This window comes from Bos taurus, chromosome 5 (genome assembly GCF_002263795.3).
Source record: "Bos taurus isolate L1 Dominette 01449 registration number 42190680 breed Hereford chromosome 5, ARS-UCD2.0, whole genome shotgun sequence".
In the NCBI taxonomy this organism is placed as follows: domain Eukaryota; kingdom Metazoa; phylum Chordata; class Mammalia; order Artiodactyla; family Bovidae; genus Bos; species Bos taurus.
The window spans coordinates 99,729,204-99,753,999 of NC_037332.1; the positions used below are offsets into that span (position 1 = coordinate 99,729,204).

The window sequence follows — 24,796 nt, forward strand, 5'->3', positions numbered from 1 at the left end:
AGAAGAGAGGAAAAACCACATGCATACTACCAAAATTCTGACTCCAAAATAGTGTCCACTTTGTCACTATCTATTTCTGTCAACCCTTTAGAAAAAAATGACTTCAGAAAACAGATTTTATCAGTTCTTTTTACTTCTGTTAAGTGACACTCCCATAACCATGTCTAAACCATTGCAGATTTTTTTATCTCTTCAATGAATGAATGCATGCATGAATGTACAAATGGAGCCTGGAGAGGAATAGCATTCTAAAATTGAGTAACTTTTAAGAACCAACCAAGATCTTGGGGAATGGAAAGAAGAGAGGAGTAAGATAGAGAGAGGGGATTAAGTGATACAAATTACTATGTATAAAATAAATAGACTACAAGGATATATAGTAGAGCACAGGGAGTATAGCTGATATTTTATAATAACTATAAATGAAATCTAACCCTTAAAAATTGTGAATCACTATGCTATATACCTGAAGCCTATATAATATTGTAAATCAACTATACCTCAATGAAAAAATAAATGCAAAGAATGTATTTTTATAAAAGAGGAAGAAAAGAATCAACTATGAACAGCTTCAACACCAATGTGAGAGTTGTTGTTGTTACTGTTAAAGCACTAAGTCGTGTCCTACTCTTTACAAACTCATGAAATGCAGCACGCCAGGCTTCTCTGCCCTTCACCATCTCCCAGAATGTGTTCACACTCATGTCCATTGAGTTGATGATGCCATCCAATCATTTCATTCTCTGTCGCCCTGTTCTCCTCTTGTCTTCAATCTTTCCCAGTATCTTTTCTAATGAGTTGGCTTTTCGCATCATGTGGCCAAAATGTTGGAGCTTCAGCTTCAGCATCAGTCCTTCCAATGAATAGTCAGGACTGATTTCTCATAGGATCTACTACTATGTAGGAAAGGAAAACGGAATTGAATAGATTTATTTAAAAATGATTATAATATTTCCAGTTTATCCACTGAGTGGGGTAATCTAATGAGACAAAGTACAGAGTATCTAGAAAAGTAGCAGCACAAAGCTAAATGATATGACAACAGAATGATATGACAAGCTATTTAGCATTCAAATCTAATTTTTTTAAACTTTTTACTTGGTATAACCAATTAACAAAGTTGTGATAGTTGCAGGTAAACAGCCAAGGGACTCAGTCATACACATACATGTATCCATTCTCCCCTAAACTCCCTCCCATCCAGGCTGCCACATAACTTTGGGCAGAGTTCCCTGTGCTATAGAGTAGGTCCTTGTTGGCTATCCGCTGGAGTTTGAGATGGACAAATCTAATTTTAATTGATCCAAATTGGGTGGACATTCTCTTCCTTTCCTTCTTCAACCTGCTGAACAAGAGATGTCAAACGTCAGTTGTTTCGAGTGCCTGATTCTGTTAAGTGTTAGATCTATAAACTTGAATAATATTCACAATCCCTAGAAGATTAATTCTCATCATCTGAAAAAATGTAAAACTAAACTGAATAGAAATATGTCCTGAGAACAGTTCAATGTATAAACATATAAAAGTATTAACATATACCTAGCAACTACTACTACTAATAATAATTAGAATAAAAAACATGTATGTTGGGGCTCACAGGACAGAGGGTGATATTTAGAGTAAGCTTGGAAATTAAATTTTAACTAAAGAACCTGCACCCTGATATGGCACAATGCCGAAATTTTCAGAAATGCTACATAGTCATTATCAATGAACCTGTCTTCTTTGTTCACACCTTTATGCATCAGTTGAATACGCTCTTATCAGTTCAATAGTTTATACATGTGTGGCTGAAACATCACACTGTACAGTACAGAATATTTCCAACCACAGACTTGTTGCTGCTCAAAACAACAGTTAACACTTACACTAGTCTTGATGTGACTATACAGTTCCGGGGAAGAGTTGGAAGGGTCATGGAAAACATGAAAACAGCATGGTTGATTAAAAGAACAAGCAGCAGCTGCAAAATATATTAGGAGTCAAAGCAGTGTACCTGGCCAAGGAGTAGAAGATGAAGTTTAAAGAGGAGAGAAAGAGACCAAAAGTGAGGTGCACAACCCTGGATGTGCGTGATCACTGTTACTTTAACATCATTGTTTGTGTTGTTATCATTCAGGCAGGCAAGTGTGATCACAGGAAATCACACTAGATTCAAAATCATGACAGTCTTTACCCACTAAAAGAGTAGGGTGAAAGAATAAATACCCAAACAAAAGAAAAATAAATAAATAAGTAAAGATGATAATCATAAAGCATTGACTGGCCTGTGGATACTCTAACCACATTTTATATGAGATCTATTTTAACCTAAAAATTCATTTTAATATAATAGAATGCATGCTGCTGCTGCTGCTGCTGCTGCTAAGTCACTTCAGTTGTGTCCGACTCTGTGCGACCCCATAGATGGTAGCCCACCAGGCTTCCCTGTCCCTGGGATTCTCCAAGCAAGAACACTGGTGTGGGTTGCCATTTCCTTCTCCAATGCATGAAAGTGAAAAGTGAAAGGGAAGTTGTTCAGTCGTGTCCAACTCTTAGCGACCCCATGGACTGCAGCCTACCAGGCTCCTCTGTTGGTGGGATTTTCTAGGCAAAAGTACTGGAGTGGGGTGCCATTGCCTTCTCCAAATAGAATGCATAGAGGTAGCATATTCTATAGATGGAAATACTGGAAAATAAAGACACATCAGGAACACCTAAATTGCCATGGGGAAGGGTCTCAATAATACCAAACAAAAGTTATTCTCGTTGCTATTAAATACAATTTTTAAAAAATATTTACCTTAGTAAAAATCTTTATTGTCTGTGTCAATTTCCTCAGCACCACTGAAAAGTGATTGCACTCAATGGAAAGTTTTCAGAACAGGCAACTCACACTAGAAGAAAACAAAGCTATCATATGACAAAAATTATTCCTGAGATAAAAAGTGAATCACACAACCATGGTTTTGCAGAATATATTAAGAAAATCAACCTATTCTTAGAAATCAGTTGCAAGACTGTGTAGTTAAATGTCAGTTTTAGCAAGAACACAATCTAAAATTTAAAGCTTATTTTACAAATAGAAGTCAAATTTCTAAATTAAAAACATGTTATTCTAATCCAGAGTGACATGAGACATAGCCAACATGAATCACACATAACATCCAACAGAGTCAGAAAATAAAGACAAATCAAAAGACAAACAGTGATTGTTCTCTTACAGACAGTGCTTTCTCATCATTTCTTTAAAGGAAGTATAATGTGTAAAGTCCATGATATCATATGTAAAGCCTGTGAAGAGAAAAGAATTTTAAGATTAATACTTTTTATTAATAAGCATTACATATGAATACATAAATGAATTAGTTCCCAGTGAGGTCATTTGAAAATCAAGTATAATAATATTTGTTCAGCAAAATGTAAAATGGGAAATCTATAATTAGCTTAGTTCAGGCCCTGGAGCCAAACAGATAAAAATGTTTTACTTTACAAAGATATGGATTTTGGCATTGTGGATAAGGGATAAGACACTTGTATCTCTCATGTCAGTATATAAAATAAAGTATTCTCAATTCTTTTTTTGCCAAACATGTTTTCAATACAACACCCCTTCCCACCATTCCTGAACCCTTCTACACATGGTTCCATATTGATAATTTATCTTAGTGATCTTACCCACGTGTCACAATAAAGAAGCTGACATGCAGATTAGACAAGATAGGTTTAATGAATCTCTTCACAAAATAACTGTGTTAACAAGTCACACTTGTGATTGGGTACAAGAAATCTCTCCCCCAAAACACTGTGGTCCTTTGTCCTTGGGAGACCTGCTTTCTTCCACCCTGTGTCAGTTACTACCCTTTTTGTCCCCCTCCACTTCCCCTGCTCTGCTCCTAACTCAGGTGCTGTTTCCCACAAAATATATGTCAATTTTCACGCCAACCAAATCCGGTCCAATTCAGTCAGTGGGAGCAAGTGGCTCGACATTTGAAAGGTGGGAAGTGGTGAGAAGCCTGGTGTTCTTGCATCTCTCTCTCTGCTTCAGGCTACATCTCCCACCATGGCTACATCTCCCACCATGGTTACACCAAATGGATTTAACTCCTGCCAAACAGCAACTGCCTCTGCTTCCCAGCCTCCACCAGACACCATCCCACCAACTGGAACTGTGGTCCTGGTTCCCACTAAATGGCTTTGGAGACCCACCTGCTCCCTCATCTCCTCCAGCCCTGGGAATGGTCCCCACTTTCTGTTTTGCTCATCTCTGGGCTTTCTTCTTTCTCCCTGTCTTTTCAGATCTATAACTGCTTTGGAAATATTTTCCTGTATTAAATTCCCTCCATTTAATGATCTGGCCTGGGCTTAGTGTACCTTACTGGACCCTTACCAGTGCTGCTCCCTTCTTCAAATAAGATCCAAACTAATCGACACATCCTTGCTTGCCTGACTAGTCCTCCAGTCTCATTTCCTATCCCTCTTCTCTTCATTCACTCAGCTCTGGTCACAATGCCTTCTTGCTGTTCCTCAAACAAACCATGCCATCTTGCATCTGAAAGCCTTTGCATTGTTTTCATGGCTCCTCCCCAAAATGTTTTGGAGGCTTGCTCCTTCATTTCGTTTATATTTTGTGCAGGTTTTATTCCTGGAAAATCCTCATGGAGCCCTGTACCTATAGTTGTCCTCACTGGGGCAGTGAACTTGCATCGATTTATTTTCCAATCATGACCATCCCCTCAAATCAGACATCCTGTGTCCCACACCTTCTGTTTGAGCTCTATATTTAAAAAATATATATATTTATGTATTTATTTGGCTGTATCAGGTCTTTTTTGCAGCACAAGTCATCTTTGTTGTATCATTCAGGGTCTTTGATCGTGGTGCACCAGCTCTCTAGTCATGACACACATGCTCCAGAGTGTGCAGACCGAGAAACGCCATGGCATGTAGGACCTTTGCTCCCTGACCAGAGACTGAACCCAGCCCCCTGCAAGACCCTCAGGGAAGTCTGGTTGAGCTCTATATTTGACGAGACAATATTCTTATATAGTTGGAGAAGGGAATGCAACCCACTCCAGTATTCTTGCCTTGAAAATCCCATGGACAGAGGAGCCTGACAAGCTACAGTCCATGGGGTCACAAAGAGTCCGACATGACTGAGTGACTGCGCACATTCTTATATAGTATCTATATTTGTTTGCTATTGCTACAGCAACGAATCACTACAATCTTAGTAAGTAAATGAAAACAACAAAAATTTATTCATAGTTTTGGAGGCTAGAAATCTAAATGAGGGCCAGTGTTAAGATTTCATCAGGACTGGTTTCATCTGCAAGCTTAAAGTCTCATCCTTGTCTCACCCAGCTTTTGTGGCTGCCAGCATTTCTTGAATCGTGGCCACATCACTCCAGTCTCTGTTTCTGCAGCCACATCACTTTCCCCCCTCTCAATGATCACCTGTCAAGGTGCACTCTACTTCCATCCTGAAAGGACACTTGTGATTACATTTAGGACACACCTGGATAATCGAGAATAATCTTCCTATCTCAGGATTCTTAATTTGCAAGCTTAGAGGTGTGGGAACATGGACATTAGCATTATCAGTTGGGCATACATTATCACAAGTAATAGAATTAGCTTCAAAATCATGATTGCTTTTATTTGGAAGAGGAAGGAAGGAGGAAGAAGAGACAGAAAAAAAATGTGAAATAATATGAGGCTGGAAAAGTCTTTAATGAAAGTTAGAATTATATTAGGATGGAGAAATCATTAATGCAAGTCATATATATGATGATATAAATGTTACAATCATATTCTAAATGATATATTTATTCCCCAGAGATTTCTTTTCAAGTGAGTGCATTGAGCAACATATTTTTTAGAAGAAAATACTGGGAAAGAAAATGCATTAACAGGAAAAGCTCCCAAATACTTGGCATACTTTCCACTTCTATTAAAAAAAATAAAATTTTTTGAAAACTTGAATTATTCCCCCTTAGGGAACTAAATTGTAATTGGACAAGAAAGTTATAAGAACAGATATATAGATATTCATGCTAAGCAAAACAGAAAACTAGACTAAGCAACCATGGTAAAAATAATTCCTAAAATAATAAGTGAATGAGACAGGCATGAGTTACAGAACATGTGGAAGGAAACAATCCATTCCTAGCAACCAGCTCTAAAACCCCTGTATTTAAATGGAAGTTTTTGGAAGATTATAGAAAGCTAAGAATTTAAAGCAATAAGATTTTAAAATCCATGTTTGTTATGGGATAAAACCTTAAGAGATGAATAAGAAAACTAACAGACAATAAAAAGGGTTAAAGACAGCACCAGTTCAGGGATTGTGTTAAGTACAAGATACGGTCACACTACTTCTTTTCTCTCTCTCTCTCTGTAGATTTATTTAGAGAGAAACACATTCCACAGACAGAGAGTAGCCATCTCAGAAGGCAAGAGGCCCCAAAATATGGGGTGATTAATTTTTATGGACCAGGTAATTTCAGTGCTTCCCTGATGGCTCAGCAGATAAAGAATCTGCCTGCAAAGCAAGAGACCTGAGTTTGATCCCTAGGTCAGGAAGACCCCCTGAAGGAGGAAATAGCAATGCATTCCAGTTTTTTTGCCTGAAAAAAACCCATGGACAGGGGAATCTGGTGGGCTACCGTCCAAATAGTCATAAAGAGTCAGACACAACTGAATGACCAAGCACACACAATGAATAGGAGAATTTTTCCAACATTTTGGGGAAGGGGCAGGGATTTCCAGGACTTGGTCCAGTGCTCACTTTGTTTCCTTTTATGGTCAGCTTCAGAACTGTCATGGTGCCTGTGGGTATGCCCTTTAGCTTATGCTAATGAATTATAATGAGCATATAAAGAGGCTCAAGGTCTACTGAAAGTTAAATCTTCCACCATCTTGGACCTAGTTGGTTCTAACTACATTTTCTTTTTCCAGTAATAGAACTAGATATAGATGCCAAATCCCTTATATGTTTTATTTTTGGTTGAAAATACACACACACACACACGCATGTATCTTTCTGGGGAAAGCCTCATTCAGTGATCAAATTGCTTTACTAAGAAGAAGGACCAGAAACTATAAAACTCCTAGAGGAGAACATAGGCAAAACACTCTCTGACATACATCACAGCAGGATCCTCTATGACCCACCTCCCAGAATATTGGAAATAAAAGCAAAAAGAAACAAATGGGACCTAATTAACCTTAAAAGCTTCTGCACATCAAAGGAAACTATTAGCAAGGTGAAAAGACAGCCTTCAGAATGGGAGAAAATAATAGCAAATGAAGCAACTGACAAACAACTAATCTCAAAAATATACAAGCAACTCCTACAGCTCAACTCCAGAAAAATAAATGACCCAATCAAAAAATGGGCCAAAGAACTAAATAGACATTTCTCCAAAGAAGACATACAGATGGCTAACAAACACACGAAAAGATGCTCAACATCAGTCATTATCAGAGAAATGCAAATCAAAACCACTATGAGGTACCATTTCACACCAGTCAGAATGGCTGCGATCCAAAAGTCTACAAATAATAAATGCTGGAGAGGGTGTGGAGGAAAGGGAACCCTCTTACACTGTTGGTGGAAATGCAAACTAGTACAGCCACTATGGAGAACAGTGTGAGATTCCTTAAAAAACTGGAAATAGAACTGCCTTATGATCCAGCAATCCCACTGCTGGGCATACACACTGAGGAAACCAGAAGGGAAAGAGACACGTGTACCCCAATGTTCATCGCAGCACTGTTTATAATAGCCAGGACATGGAAGCAACCTAGATGTCCATCAGCAGATGAATGGATAAGAAAGCAGTGGTACATATACACAATGGAGTATTACTCAGCCATTAAAAAGAATACATTTGAATCAGTTCTAATGAGGTGGATGAAACTGGAGCCTATTATACAGAGTGAAGTAAGCCAGAAGGAAAAACACCAATACAGTATACTAACGCATATATATGGAATTTAGAAAGATGGTAACAATAACCCGGTGTACGAGACAGCAGAAGAGACACTGATGTATAGAACAGTCTTAAGGACTCTGTGGGAGAGGGAGAGGGTGGGAAGATTTGGGAGAATGGCATTGAAACATGTAAAATATCATGTAAGAAACGAATTGCCAGTCCAGGTTCAATGCACGATACTGGATGCTTGGGGCTAGTGCACTGGGACGACCCAGAGGGATGGTACGGGGAGGGAGGAGGGAGGAGGGTTCATGATGGGGAACACATGTATACCTGTGGCGGATTCATTTTGATATTTGGCAAAACTAATACAATTATGTAAAGTTTAAAAATAAAATAAAATTAAAAAAAAAAAAAAGAAAAGCATTCACATTAAAAAAAAAAAAAGAAGAAGAAGGAAAGTAGAGTCTTTCTTTCATTTCTTTCATAAATTTTTGAAGAAGCCATACTAAAAATCAAAAACAACTAGATGCCCAAGAATGATATGGGTCATGGTGATCCATTAAATCACAATGGTCAGAATATAAATAATCTCAAAAACTGAGGTACAGAGTAAAGTCGTGTTGCTGGAATTGGTTGAGTAAGGTGAAATAGAAACACTATTGCTTAGAAAAGTGCTGACAACAGTGAGGCATCATGGGTACCTCCAAGAAGGGGTCAAGCATCTGATGTAATTAATCTACCAGGAGTAGGAAGGGAGAAATGCCCAGTGCTCTGTGGTCTCCTCCACCAGGAAACAATGGAGTCAACTTTAAGAATCAAAAGTCTGGTACGTAGTAGAAGCCTATGCAATCAGAAGCAGTCCTATACTTTGTGCTAATCTGTGATAACACTGCACCAAAACCCGACTGAATTCCATGAAGATGGTGAAAATGAAGTCATCATTTCTGGAAGTATGACTATAAAAGTAAGGCTGCCAAAGGAGCTCTAAGGTGCAAATATAAAACCTTGCCCACCTTAAGAAAAAAAAATCAGTGGAAATTAATATCAATTTTTGTGTGAAATCTGAACATCACATATAATAACATAGATGAATCACACAAATATTACACTGAAAGAAAAAATGTTTTATACAAAACATAACAAAACAGAATTTGAAATAATTCTTGAAAAAGAATATACAAAATATACTAGAGAAATATCAGAATAGTGGTTGACTTTAAAGAGTGGGTAGGGATCTATTGGAATGAACTTGAGGGAATCTTCTGGGAAAGAGTAATAATCTTCACCTTTTTAGAAAATAATTTAATTTATTCATTTGTTTATTTTTGGCTGCACTGAGTCTTTGTTGCTACGAGCAGACTTTCTCTAGTTGCAGCGAGCAGGGGCTACTTTCTGGTTGCGGTGCAAGGCTTCTCATTGCGGTGGCTTCTCTTGTCGTGGAGCACAGGCTGTAGGGCAAGCAGGCTCAGCAGTTGTGAGCCTCATGGACTTAGTTGCCCTATGGCATGTGGAATCTTCCCAGACCAGCAATCGAACCTGTGTCCCCTACATTGGTAGGATTCTTAACCCCTGGACCACCAGTGAAGACCAATACTCTGCATCTTGATCAGAATTTGCAGCAGACTGTATGATAAACGTATTGAATAGTAACACTAAAATCTGTGCACTTATTGTATGCAAATTATAATTCAAAAGAACAAGAGAATTGTAAACAAATATTGAACTCTAGTGAGTGATATACATGCTATAGTACTCAGGAGGGAAGTGTGCTGATATCTGGAAATTATTTTGAAATGTATAAAAAATAAGGTGTATCAAGGTAGATAAAAGCATAGGAGATAGGTAATGGAGAAAATATACTCAAATATTAATGGTACAATCTGGGTGATGAATATATCTATGCTTGCTATAAAATTCTGTCACCAGTTCTGTTAGTAAATTTTCACAATGTAACAATGATATGAATGGCAGTGCTTAATTTATTCTGTGGTTCAACAGCTTTTCAGGTTCTTCTTCAAAGGATAACGTTAATATATAGTTCAGGGATATTTGGGGGAAATGTCTATAAATTATGTATGATATTTGCCTGTTTATACTAATAATTCAGTTATATTATTCACTGACTTCTAAACAAGATGAGCTGTAACACGGCATGTCGATGCTTCAGATATTGCCCTTCAACAGTAGGTAATAAAACCATGTATTGTAGCACATGGGCTGCGTTGTTGTAAGTAATTATATAACTTTAAGGGAATCAAGTTGAAGGCATAGGCAGAGCACTCTCTGACATAAATCACAGAAAGATATTTTTGATCCACCTCCTAGAATAATAAAAATAAAAATAAATGGGACCTAATTAAACTTAAAAGCTTTTACAAAGCAAAGGAAGCCATAAAGAAGATGAAAGACAACCCACGGAATGGGCGAAAATATTTGCAATGAAGTGACGCACAAGGGATTTATCTCCAAAATATACAAACAGTTCATGCAGCTCAATATCAAAAGAACAAACAACCCAATCAAAAAAATGGGTGGAAGATTTAAACAGATCTGCCAAAAAAAAAAAAAACACATGAAAAGATGCTCAACATGATGAATTATCAGTTATTCAATTCAATTGTGTCCAACTCTTTTCAAACCCATGGACTGTAGTGCGCCAGGCTTCTCTGTCCTTCACTATCTCTTGAAGTTTGCTCAAACTTATGTCCATTGAGTGGATGATGCCATCCAACCATGTCATCCTCTGTAGCCCCCACTCCTCCTGCCCTCATTCTTTCCCAGCACTAATTATTAGAGAAATGCAAATCAAAACACCAATGAGATATTACTTCACACCAATCAGAATAGCCATCACTAAAAATGTTACAAACAATAAGTGCTGGAGAGGGTGTGGAGAAAAGCGAACCCTCCTATACTGCTGCTGGGAAGGTAAATTGGTGCAGCCACTACGGAGGGTAGTCTGGAGGTTCCTTAAAAAACTAAATATAGAACTACCATCTGCTCCTACAATGTCACTCCTTGCCATATATCAGAGAAAACCATAACTCAAAAAGGAAACTTTAAAAAAAATCCTCATGGAACTACATACCAGAGTACAAAGCTAATAAACTCTGAAAAGTTGCTCTGATCTGCTTTTTTGCTTAGAATGACCATCTAGGAAAGAAATTTTTTGCTTAAAATGACCATCTAGGAAGGGAAATTTTTTTGCTTAGAATGACCATCTAGAAAGGGAAATATTTAAAGAATAAAAGCATAGTCAAGTAAGTATGGAGGAGTGGAAGAAACCGACAAAAGGAGTTTTGACTTATTGAGGGATGCGGAAGTCATTCTGGTTTATGCATAAGTTAACTTGAATTTTATATTAAAGTGAAAGTGTTAGTTGTTCAGACATGTCCGACTCTTTGTGACCCTATGAATTGCAGCCTTCCAGGCTCCTCTGTCCATGGAATTATCCAAGCAAGAATACTGCAATGGGTTGCCATTCCCTGTCCAGGAGATCTTCCAGACTCTGGGATCGAACCCAGGTCTCCCACATTGCAGGCAGATTCTTTGCCATCTGAGCCACCAGGGAAACTAACACCCTATTGGTGGCCTATCAAACATACACTGTACATCTGCTTTAATTATTAAAGAAAAGGACACATTGATCAAAAGTAAAGAATGTCCATGTTAAAAATAAAGATTAAATGCTCCCTTCTGGGGATGCCAATGCTGATCCTCCTTTGATAATAAGACTCTCTTCCTAGGTGCCACAGCCACACTGACCCTCTGCATACATGCTACTCTTTTTTCTTTTTTTGTGAATCCTTGAAGGAACGCTGGGCTTCCCTGGTGGCTCAGAGGGTAAAGCGTCTGCCTGCAATGCGGGAGACCTGGGTTTGATCCCTGGGTTGGAAAGATCCCCTGGAGAAGGAAATGGCAACCCACTCTGGTACTCTTGCCTGGAAAATCCCATGGATGGAAAAGCCTGGTAGGCTACAGTCCATGGGGTCACAAAGAGCCGGACACAACTGAGCAACTTCACTTTCACTTTGAAGGAATGTATCCCTGACTTGCTTGTTGTTCTTTGTTCTAACAAGATATGAAACGATGCTGAAAATCCTGCTTCTCCAGAGAAGTTATTGGAGAGTCTGCCATCCAGATTATAGTCCTCAGTTTGCCTCAAATAAAGCTCTTTTCTGCTCCTATTAGAGATTGTTTATTGGTTATTTTCATCAATGGAAATGCTTGGATTAAGAACAAATACAGCACAGTTGGACCTCTGCACCATAGGTTTTGCATCTTCCAATTCAACTAATCATGAATTTTTAAAAAGCTAGAAATTTCTGAAAAGCAAATCTTGAATTTGCCACACCCAGGCGACTATCTACATAGTACTTACATTGTATTAACAACAACTTATATAGTATTTACATTGTATTAGGTATAAATAACCTAGATAGGACTTATATGTACATTTGTTATGTGTAAATAATATACCAAGGTTATTTTTTGTACATAAGCCATACATTTATATGGAGAAGGCAATGGCACCCCACTCCAGTACTCTTGCTTGGAAAATCCCATGGGTGGAGGAGCCTGGTAGGCTGCAGTCCATGGGGTCGCTTGGAGTCGGACACGACTGAGTGACTTCACTTTCACTTTTCACTTGCATGCATTGGAGAAGGAAATGGCAACCCACTCCAGTGTTCTTGCCTGGAGAATCCCAGGGACAGGGGAGCCTGGTGGGCTACCGTCTATGGGGTCGCACAGAGTCGGACACGACTGAAGCAACTTAGCAGCTATACAAATATTGTAAAATATATGCTAATATTTTATATGAGGACCTTGACACATCTACACAGTTTGGCACCCACCAAGGGTCCTGGGAGCAATCTCCTGTAGATATCAAGGGACGATTATATCTAATTCTGTCATTATCACGTTGCTTCTGCTCTAGTGAAATAAGAACTTTAGTAAAGCATAACTTTTGCTCTTTGCATATAATTTTAGACCAAATCTTATTAAATAAACATAAAAGGGAGCTTATTGTGTCTGTATGTGTAAAAGGTATAGAGGGTTTTAAGACTAAGAGAAGATGAACCACAGCTTGTCATCACTGTTGTTTTAATAATTCTAAAGGCTTTGATACAATTAAAATGAAATAAATACTAATCATTTATTTTTTAAAAATACTATGCAACAGAATAACTTAAAGGAATGAACATTTCACAATTGAGACTTTAAAGCAAAATCCTTTTAAACCACATTGTCACCTGTGGGTCTAATTAGCTATCTCAGAGTCACCATGTTACCAAATAAATTGGACTTTTGGGTAGTAATCAAGCTGAAAACTAATTTTGAAAAAATTATGGAACAATTCTATTTCTTGTGCAGTTATACTAATCTCTACATCTGGTCGTGTTCTATCACTTAACAATATATTTTGACAATTTTATAGACAAAAAAAGCAATACATATATCAGTGACAATAGTGTAAGTTTACATAAGACAACTGTTTAATGTCCAACACAGTCTAACCTTGTCTCATTAACTTTATCTCATAGCGTAATTCAGAAAATATTTAAGGCAATGTCTCCTAAAGTGCATTGGCATATATATTCTAAGTATTACCACAGTGTTATTTCATGAAAAGTCATATAAATGAAAGTATATCCACTCAACAAAATTATAGTACATTTATAAAATAGCATTGCAGTATATTTTGAGAACATTCCATTTTTACTAAAGGTGTTCATTTACATATTTTCTCTATAGACCAAGATAGTGACCATTGGCGATTCTATCAAGGTGTAGAATTAGATAAGTGTAATGCTCATCTTTTCTGTGAATTTACAGAATAAATAAGGTGATTCTATTTTTTATTTCTTATTGGAGTATAATTGCTTTACAACAATAGGTCACCATAGAGCATTGAGTAGAGTTCCCTGTGCTGGATAGTAGGTTCTCATTAGTTATCTATTTTATATATGGCAGTGTATATAGGTCAATCCCAATCTCCCAATCCATCCCACTCCCCCTTTCCACCCATCTTGGGGTCCACAGATTTGTTCTCTACCTCTGTGTCTCTAGCTTTGATAATAGGTTTTGCAAGTAGGTTCATCTGGACCATTTTTCTAGATTCCACCCACATATATGTATCAAAAAATAAGGTGATTCTTACAAATGTAAGTCTGTTTAATTTCACAGCTTTCACTTAGATAAACTTCTCTTGATTTGTAAGATAGACAGTTATGTCTTAATACAGGTGTAGGAAGAGAAAACCTAAAACAGAAGAAATGGCATAGTCTTCGTGAAATTGTATAACAAGTAAATACCAGAGAAAAGAAATATAAAACTTTCATTTCATATATAAACACTTAAAACACAATGTACATATAATATAATTGAATCAAATTGAATTTCTATCAGTAGCACAGATAACTAAGATTTTTACAAATTTAAAAGTTATTGATAGATTACTACTACTGCTAAGCCACTTGAGTCCTGTCCGACTCTGTGCAACCCCATAGACGGCAGCCCACCAGGCTCCCCCGTCCCTGGGATTCTCCAGGCGAAAACACTGGAGTGGGTTGCCATTTCCTTCTCCAATGCATGAAAGTGAAAAGTGAAAGGGAAGTCACTCAGTCGTGTCCGACTCTTAGTGACCCCATGGACTGCAGCCTTCCAGGCTCCTCCATCCATGGGATTTTCCAGGCAAGAGTACTGGAGCGGGGTGCCATTGCCTTCTCTGTATTGATAGATTACAGAACCTTAAATATTTCATAAAAACTCAAGTAAGGATGTAAGCGTCTGAGAGGATGGAGAGCAGGCTGATTATCATTGCTTATAGAAGTAGACAGACAACTTAAAAGAGTGAAAAGCCTATGAATAACAAGTATCATCACATTTTTCTGGTGAGGAAAATAAACATTTTTAGTGTCCATAGTGTTTAGGCAGATGGTGGGTAGAATGTAAAAATGCAGGGAGATTTTAAAGCTATATTAATGACCTGGAAGTTGGGTCTTATCGAGCACTATGGTTAGTGAAGAAGTAAGATTTTAATCCATGATCTGTGTTATGAGCTGAATTGTGTCCCATTAAAAATGCATACATTGGGATTCTACCCTCCATTACCCTAGAATATGAGTGTAGATAAGGTATTTCAAGAATTATTTCAGTTAAAAGAGGTCATTAGGGTGGGCCCTAGTCCAATATTGCTGCTGTCCTTACAAGGGGAAATTTGCACATAAACAGGTATAGGGGGAAGACCACCTGTAGACCCACAGAGTAGACAGTCAAGGAGAGAGGCCTCAGAAGAAACCAAAGTGCCAACACCTTGGCCTTGGACTTCTATCCTCTGCATTAAAGAAAATAAATTTCTGCTGTTTAAGCTACTCCATCTGCAGTGCTTTGTTATGAGAGCCCTAGCAAACAGATGATGTGTAAGAAAAATTCTCAGGAGAGGACTTATTAAGGAACTGAGTTATGTTATCTGCTTCTGGAGGCTACAATTCTGAACATGGGATTGGATTTAAGTTACTGTCTCTTTTCCCAATTACCTAAATGTCCTTGAAATTGTGTCTCGGGCACCCTTTATTTCTATTATTATGGGCAATTGCAGCAATTAAACCGAGGGCAAAGAAGATTGCATTATGTCAGATAGATACTTACATATCATAAGGCAGAAGTGAATCATTTTCCCACAGCCAGTGCCTGCCAGTTTCATTATAGTAGACTCCAATCCAAAAGAAAGACTTTAAGGAGAAGAAATGCTAGTGATAAACAAATACATGCAAATACAAAGTTCTCGTTATTATCTTTTCATCAACTGCATGAGAGTCCTCTTTAAAAAATTCAACACCGTGTTTATCTTTATTCAATTCATCCTGTCCACAAACTCATTATCATATGCTATATTCCAAAATCATTTTGAGATTTAGCTAATGATACAGCAAGAAACAAAACAAAATTCCCAGTTCTTATGGGAGACATGGAAAATAAATAAATATGAGTAAAAAGATAGTGTGGGTTTGGTGAATAAGGGAGTAAGGTTTTTAAAGGAATGGCAGCAAGGTCTATAAGCAAGACCTTTATAGATGTCTTGAAGATTAATTTTACCCCCAATGTCCAACTCCTGTCTCTTCAGGTGCAGAATGGAGAAAACATCCTCTATCAGAAGAATTCTTACAGTGGATGCTTTAACCCGATGCTGATGTCCATTGGCAGAGTGAGGGAAAGCTCCTCCATCTCCTTGCATCCTGTTCTAGATTGTGAGGCACTGCTCACACATTGCCATTAACTTTCGGGCCACAAAGGCTATACTATCTGGTTGTTGGGCTATATACCAGGTTCTTTTTCCTCTGATTGGGATAGTTCTTGTAATAACTGTCTCCTTCAAAATTCATTCAACATGCATATTTTCTAAATGTCTTTTTTTGAGGGGGTAGAATTCACCTGGGCTAGGAAGCTCCCCTGGAGAAGGGCATGGCAACCCCCTCCAGTATTCTTGCCTAGAGAATCCCATGGACAGAGAAGCCTGGTGGGTTACAGTCCATGGAGTCACAAAGAGTCAGACACAACTGAGCGATTAACATGTTCACATAACATAAAATATATGATTTGAACTATATTTAACTGTACAGTTAATGATGGCACTAAGTACATTCACATTGTTATGAAACTCTCAACCTTCATCTGTCTCCAGAGTTTTGCACCTTCCTAAACCAAAGCAATCAATACAAAGAAATACAGGAAAACAAAGAATGGGAAAGACTAGAGATCTCTTCAAGAAAATTAGAGATACCAAGGGAACATTTCATGCAAGATAGGCTCGATAAAGGACAGAAATGGTATGGACCTAACAGAAGCACAAGATATTAAGAAGAGATGGCAAGAATACACAGAAGAACTGTACAAAAAAGAGCTTCATGACCCAGATAATCACGATGGTGTGAACACTCACCTAGAGCCAGACACGCTGGAATGTGAAGTTAAGTGGGCCTTAGAAAGCATCACTACGAACAAAGCTAGTGGAGGTGATGGAATTCCAGTTGAGCTATTTCAAATCCTGAAAGATGATGCTGTGAAAGTGCTGCACTCGATATGCCAGCAAATTTGGAAAACTCTTCAGTGGCCACAGGACTGGAAAAGTTCGGTTTTCATTCCAATCCCAAAGAAAGGCAATGACAAAGAATGCTCAAATTACCACACAATTGCACTCATCTCACAAGCTAGTAAAGTAATGCTCAAAATTCTCCGAGCCAGGCTTCAGCAATACATGAACTGTGAACTTCCAGATGTTCAAGTTGGTTTTAGAAAAGGCAGAGGAACCAGAGATCATATTGCCAACATCCGCTGGATCATGGAAAAAGCAAGAGAGTTCCAGAAAAACATCTATTTCTGCTTTATTGCCTATGCCAAAGCCTTTGACTGTGTGGATCACAATAAACTGTGGAAAATTCTGAAAGAGATGGGAATACCAGACCACCTGACCTGCCTCTAGAGAAACCTGTATGGCAGGTCAGGAAGCAACAGTTAGAACTGGACATGGAACAACAGACTGGTCCAAATAGGGAAAGGAGTACGTCAAGGATGTATATTGTCACCCTGATTATTTAACATATATGCAGAGTACATCATGAGAAACACTGGGCTGGAAGAAGCACAAGCTGGAATCAAGATTGCCGGGAGAAATATCAATAACCTCAGATACGCAAATGACACCACTTTTATGGCAGAAAGTGAAGAGGAACTAAAAAGCCTCTTGATGAAAGTGAAGGAGGAGAATGAAAAAGTTGGCTTAAAGCTCAACATTCAGAAAACTAAGATCATGGCATCTGGTCCCATCACTTCATGGGAAATAGATGGGGAAATAGTGGAAACAGTGTCAGACTTTATTTTGGGAGGCTCCAAAATCACTGCAGATGGTGATTGCAGCCATGAAATTAAAAGACGCTTACTCTTTGGAAGGAAAGTTATGACTAACCTAGACAGCATATTCAAAATCAGAGTCATTACTTTGCCAACAAAGGTCTGTCTAGTCAAGGCTATGGTTTTTCCTGTGGTCATGTATGGATGTGAGAGCTGGACTGTGAAGAAGGCTGAGCGCCAGAGAATTGATGCTTTAGAACTGTGGTGTTGGAGAAGACTCTTAAGAGTCCCTTGGACTGCAAGGAGATCCAACCAGTCCATTCTAAAGGAAATCAGTCCTGGGTGTTCTTTGGAAGGAATGATGCTAAAGCTGAAAGTCTGATACTTTGGCCACCTCATGCGAAGAGTTGACTCTTTGGAAAATACTCTGATGCTGGGAGGGATTGGGGGCAGGAGGAGAAGGGGACGACAGAGGATGAGATGGCTGGATGGCATCACCAGCTCGATGGATGTGAGTTTAAGTGAACTCCGGGAGTTGGTGATGGACAGGGAGGCCTGGCATGCTGCAATTCATGGGGTTGCAAAGAGTCAGACAAGACTGAGCGACTGAACTGAACTGAAACCAAAACTCTGTCCCCACTACACAATAACTCCCCTTCACCCCTCCCCCGCAATGTACTCCCCTGCCGCTAGCATCTACCAATGTACTTTCTGACTCTGAGTTTGACTATTCTAGGTGCCTTGTGTAAGGCGATTCTAACAGTATCTGTCTGTACATGAAGGTCTTTCTACTTATTATTTCAAAACATCTCTCCCCTTTACATAAGAGCCTGGTCCAGTGGCACATTTTGCATATGAAAATGTAAACAAAAGATAAACTAGTCATACCCTTCAGCCATTTGTCTAGTGCTGAGGTCAGGTAAGTGCAAATAATTCTCAGCTTAATCCACTCAATCGACTTCACATATTTCAGATACCATTATGATGCTCTGTTTCACAACTTACCATCTCCTCCTTGTTTATCTTGATGAGACTGGAATTTAGAGATGAGCAGGCACTTTGACTCTCTATCCAAGTTAACATTCCCTTGGAAAAGTAGTAACAGCTGCATCTGAACCAAACCCAATTCTCTGGACAAGAATGACACTGAGGTCCAAGACACAGGTTCTCTATGATTGCATTGGGGGAAAAAAAAAAATCACAAAGCCTGACTTTATTATTTCTTAGATACGCCTTGTGAACAGAAGTACACCTTTGTCATGAGAGTAACATTTCATAAACACAAAAATTACTCAAAATAAAATTATGAATTGGAATGAAAATTTTTCTTTTTCTCTCACTTCTGAGACGTGTTGTACCCTTCATACAGTATATGATACTGGTGACCTAGAATCTATTCATGTTCTTATCTCCATACTTTGATATTACAGCATTTCAGGGCTAGAATGTCTTCACATTACATCTCCATTAGATTAATGTTTGTTAATATTTTGCCCCTGTAATATAAACTCTACTTCTCCAAAATTTCTTCTCATTACAAGTATTTCTATTCCCCTACAAACATATGAAGTCTTAAAACAATTTCTTAAAACATCCCAGCAAACCTTACCCCTGTCTTCCTGTATTTCAGTTAATTATACACAAACCTCAGTTTCACAAGACTGTAAGTTATTTGATGGCTGGAATTATGTCTTATATTTTCTATTACACATCCTAGAGTAACTTGCCCAGAGAAATCTCTGTGTGTGTGGATAGACAGTGATAGTGTTAGTCGCTTAGTCATGTCCGACTCTTTGCGACCCCGTGAGCTGTATCGCCCGCCAGATTTCTCTGTCCATGGAATTCTTCAAGGCAAGAATACTGGAGTGGGTACCCATTCACTTCTCCAGGGACCCAGGGATAGAACCTGGGTCTCTGACCAGCACAATAATACTTTTAAATCAGTTTAAGAAATCAGTCTGTAAAACCTACCTTTCTGCTGGATTTTGAGAGGTGATTTTTTGGAAGATGCTGCAAAAACAGTCAAATATCATGAGCAGTTCTTATTTTAAATTGAAACCTCAAAAATGAGATACTCAAAGACTATATTTCATAAAAATAAATCAGCAATTTTCAAGAAAATAAAAAAGGAAGAATTTTGGTAAGCTAAAATTATTCTCAGCCTGTTTTGGCTTATCATATTCTATGAAATGAAACAGCGCTCCTGAGGGGAACACAATTTGGAAGTTTCTGTATTTACTTACAGTTTGCAGTAACAACAGCTACCACCATGGCCATGGCCATTAGGAGAAGGCACAAGACACCCAGGATTTTAGAAATGAGCCTCCATGGAAGAGGCAAGACATCTCCTGAGAGGACTGAAAACACAAGCAGAATCAAAATTAGATGAAGCAAGATGACTGGATGAATAAACACAATGCTGAAAGAGTAATTTACAGTTAAGAACACATCAAATACATGTCAATTCTTGATTCTCACAACAGGCCTGCAAAATATTTTCAAACAGTTTTAGATAATACTGAAATAGAAGTTTTAAAAAATCTCATTTTTTTCCACAGGTTTTTTGTGTAATATAACACAATCAATTCACAGCAAAACAGAGTCCCTAATTCACTAATGCTGCCTCCAAAACTTACCATCATTTTCTCCCCACCCCAAAAAAAGAAAAGAAAGATAAGCTGAGCAAGAAAACTGCAGAATGTCAATTGATTCATTTAGGCACTGAGCAGTTTTCCAACATGAAAAGTTAAAAGAGGCTACAATTCAGATTAGGAAGTCAACAAATACTGTTTGTTTATTCTTCTGTCATATATCAAGGTTCATAGTGTTTCATGCAAGTATAGAACCAATGATGGTGTTATGGTAAGAATAAGAAGTTAGGGACTTCTCTGATGGCCCAGCAGTTAAGACTTTGCCTCCTAATACAGGGGCTGTGGGTTTGAGACCTGGTTGGGGAGTTAAGATCCCACATACCTCATGTCTAAAAAGCCAAAACATAAAGCAGAAATAATATTGTAACAAATTCCATAAAGACTTTAAAAATGGTCCACATCAGGAAAAAAAAAAAAAATCTTTAAGAAAAAAAAAAAGCTGCCAGCATCCTTGATGGACCTATATTTCACCAGTTGGAAGATCAAAAGCTATACAAGGCAGGCTTATTTTTGTCATTCAACTCGGGGACATTTAATATGTAAAAAAAAAAATAATTTTTGAGTATCACCTTTATCTTTCATATCAACTTCCTTCCTCCCACTGAATTTCTTCCCCAATATGATTGTCACGCATCTCTTACAGTCTCTTCATTAGTTATCACCACCATGCCTTAATCACCCAACTTAGACCTAGTGATGGGTCACCTGAGTGATTGCCCTGATGCCAACTGCTCATTTTCCATGTTATACACCTTGTGCACTGTTACAGATATCTGATGAAGGAAGTCAAACAGCTTGCCACTAATTCACATCAGGATCCCAAACTTCACCTGGATTCTCAGTGGCACTTGACAATGATTTACCCAATCTATTTTGTGCTCCAAATTTAAAAGAAATACATTTATGTTCTGCTTATGTAAATAGTTACATCAAAGATTATGGCACAAAGTATGCAACTCTAGCCCAGAGATCAATCAGTCAAAAATATTTATTTCTCACACTATACAACTTCTGGCTTCCAATCAAGGTATCTAACTCAATCCTCTCAAACAGCCACAGCTAGTCATTGTCCTTCATTTACCATTGTTGTCTCAAGGGAATTACTTTCCAACGCTTTTCTATTCAAATCATATTCTTCCTCTAAAGTCTAAATAAACTCCCACTTTAGCAGTGAAATTTCTAAACTATCCAAGGTATCTTTTAAATTATTTACAGCATTTAACATTTGGCCTTTAGCGTTATCTGCACTAAATTAACATTTACATTTTTGCTTGTACATTTTCATTTTCTAACTAAGTTTAGAAACTGTTGTATTTTTGTATCTCCCAGTGCATAGCATGTCAGTATACAATTTTAGGCATTCTCTACATGTTTACTGAATCCTCTGTTTTAATGTAGCTTACCTTCATCATTGACATCTTCTGCTATATTTTTGTGCTGTCTTTTACAAGGTTTCTGGTGTTTCAGCTTCTTCTTGGTTAATGGCAATTCATTAGGATCCAATTTATGCTTAATATTTTTTGGTGTATGCCTCTGCTGAAAATCCTGGTTTAGAGTAGTAATACTATAAATTATGGGTTCTTCATCCATCTTTATATAGGAAAAAAACTGTAAGGGATAAAGTGCTCAAATATCAGTATATCCTTCTATAATTTGGGAAGGCATATTATAATATAGAAAAATGAAATCTGAGTTGCAGGAAATTCCCCAACAGTCCAGTGGTTAGGACTCTTAACTTGCACTCTGAGGTCACAGGTTCAATCCCTAGTCAGGGAACTAAGATCCTGCAAGCCACGTGACATGGCCAAAATAAAATAAAATGAAATAAAATCTGAGTTTATAAATAGATACATCTATTACACTTCCCGGAAGCATGTTCTCAACAGTTTGAAGCCCTGAGTACAGGAAAAAAATGTCACCGAGAACATAAAAGTAAAGGAAATAGAACCCTACAAAAGTTAAGCTGTCTTAATTCTTAACCAGTTCTTATATAAAAAGTAATCATTGCTTTTAGTACAGAATTTAAAATTTAAAAATTCTAGGTCTGCAATGAAGTCACCCAAAAACCCAAGCCTGTTTCTAACATAGTTCCAGTTTGCCTCATGGAACTGAATAGTAAAAGACAGAGCTGGTGTTCTGCTATTATTAGGATTTGAAATATGTTTATTAGCTGTGATTCTCGGAGGCATTGCACAATTTACGGTTAGAACACAAAGTTAACCATTTCACTTTTCCTAAGTGACTCTATGATTAACAACATGACTTATGAACAATATCTTTTGTATTATTTTGTAACTGAAATAAGACACCCCATAAGTGGACCTAATAGCTTGTTTCTACATTTTATATAAATTCTCTTTATTGTTAAAAAAATAAACAAAATAGGTTAAGTATCCAAATAGCTAAACTTCAAAAGTGTGAAGAATTTTGTTGTGAACACGGGCTATCAGATTCATCGCTGGCAAAACACTAAACGGGATGAAGTCCCTTACTTGTCAGGGTTCTAAATACCTTCAGTTTAAACTTCTCAGAGAAACTTTATTTAAAAAAGATTACTGGACATACATCAAAGACTTGAACATAGTCAAATAAAGCAAAATACAATATGTTGAAGCAGAAAAAAAATATTATACTTTATGTTTAAATTTATTTAAAATGTTTAAAACCAGAAACTGCACAAAGAAGAACTGTCTAGTGGTCACATCTTTCAGGAATTAGAGGAGGAGGGATTAGAAAAGAGCCAGAAACAGGAAAACATACCTGAAATGAGGAGGGAATTCCTTGTGCTACAAATTAGTTTGTGTAAGTCTGAGGAAGCAGGACCTGGTAAGTTGGCACAGAATCAGAAACTGGGCCTCAGTAGAAAAACTACTTATTGTGCAAGGTTTTATAATTAACCAACAGGAAGCTTTATTCTTTTTTTTTTTTTTTCTGCATTTGTCCTTAGCACCCACAATATTGCTGATATAATCTTATTTCTTGTAACTTAGGCCAAAGTTATAAAAAAATATTACCTGCATTTTATTCTCAGCCATACTAAATAATAATGTTTGTGAACTGAAAAGAAAACATCACTCCTCTATATTATTTACTATACTGCATTATAATTTTGTGTTTGTGTATCAGTCATTCCACTGGACTAAAGTCCTGAGAGAGACCATATATTTTGATAATTTTACCTCTAGGTAATTTTATGTTTATGAGAACATAGTAGACATAGAATTCATCTATAGTGGATAAAGAAATTCCTTGCAATTTCTTCATTCAGGCTACATAGACGACTTTGCACTGACATCTTTCCCATCATTTCTCTTCACACATTCATACACAGAGAGAAATTTAAAAAGGTAGGAACAATTTGCAAGTTAGAGGGGAAGATTACCTTTAAATAAATCTCAAGGAAATCACAGTATTGGCTCTCTCAATGACAATATGATAATAAAATGAAGTTTATTATATCAAAAAGTATCACAAAATCCTAAAATAAACAAAGGGAGAGTGCGCTATTTTTTATGTCAATATATGCTCTAGGATTCTTGCCTGAAGAGTCCCATGGACAGAGGAGCCTGGCAGGCTACAGTCCATGGGCTCACATAGAGTCGGACACGGCCTAGGGACTAACCACCACCACCACTGTGCTCCTTAATGGACAGAACACGGGGAAAGAAAAACACTAGGAAATAAGGCACTTCATGGAAGCATGCCAAAATTCCTCAAACTACTCTGCTTATGACAAAATTGACAATATACCCCAAAATTTATGTTTTGGCTCAATGAAGATGGGTAGATAGTATGCAGTCAAGTGCTATATACAGCAATTAATGATTAAATAATCAAGGCACATGTAACACGTGCATGCCTGTTGACAAAGCTAAATTTAAGCTACAAAATAACTAGGGTAAATTACATAAAAAAATACTTTCTGTATGCTTATCTCTCTGAAGTGAGACAAGCCTTTTTTAGGCTATTAGTTCTTTTTTTTAATTTTATTTACTTATTTATTTTTGGCTGCAGTGGATCTTTGTTGCTGCACACAGGCTTTCTCTAGTTGTGGTGAGCAGAGGCTACTCTTGCTGTGGTGCTCAGGACTCTTATTGCAGTGGCTTCTCGTTGCTGAGCACAGACTCTAGGGTAACCGGGCTTCACTAGCTGTGGCTCGTGGGCTCTAGAGCGCAGGCTCAGTAGTTGTGGCCCATTGGCTTAGATGCTCCCATGCATGTGGGATCATGCCAGACCAGGGATCGAACTCGTGTCCCCTGAATTGGCACACGGATTCTTAACCAATAGACCACCAGGGAAGCCCTGTTACCAGTCTTTTCCCTGTGCTCAGCCATTGGCCCAGGATTCAGTATCTAATCTCCCTATACTGAA

General features: G+C 37.8%; 1 protein-coding gene across 4 annotated transcripts; it reads right to left on the reverse strand.

The window, feature by feature from the left end:
* Positions 1-901: 901 nt before the first annotated feature.
* LOC100848575 (killer cell lectin-like receptor subfamily E member 1) lies at positions 902-23,286 on the reverse strand. Of its 4 annotated transcripts, none has more exons than XM_024992647.2 (10): positions 23,186-23,286; positions 21,829-22,033; positions 20,018-20,131; positions 19,746-19,784; positions 18,780-18,943; positions 15,576-15,658; positions 14,086-14,186; positions 3,204-3,273; positions 2,783-2,876; positions 902-1,345 (listed from the first exon to the last, which is right to left on the reverse strand). In XM_024992647.2, the coding sequence occupies exons 2-9, from the start codon at positions 22,013-22,015 to the stop codon at positions 2,858-2,860; spliced, it is 777 nt and encodes a 258-aa protein (XP_024848415.2). In that variant the 5' UTR covers positions 22,016-22,033; positions 23,186-23,286; the 3' UTR covers positions 902-1,345; positions 2,783-2,857. The 4 variants fall into 4 exon arrangements, with proteins under 4 accessions (XP_024848415.2, XP_059743053.1, XP_059743052.1 ...); XM_059887070.1 differs by having other exon boundaries at positions 902-1,342; positions 15,576-15,676; XM_059887069.1 differs by having other exon boundaries at positions 15,576-15,676.
* Positions 23,287-24,796: the final 1,510 nt, after the last annotated feature.

Bases quoted from the DNA above. Each gene is read 5' to 3' on its own strand.
- LOC100848575 (XM_059887070.1), bottom strand. From the start codon at position 22,015: ATGGATGAAGAACCCATAATTTATAGTATTACTACTCTAAACCAGGAT. The intron at 15,677-18,779 runs GTAAGTTGTGAA...GTTTATCACTAG, and splicing joins AGATAAACAAGGAGGAGATG to CATTTCTTCTCCTTAAAGTC. The intron at 3,274-14,085 runs GTAAGAATCACC...TTCTCTTCACAG, and splicing joins AATTAAACAGACTTACATTT to GCTTTACATATGATATCATG.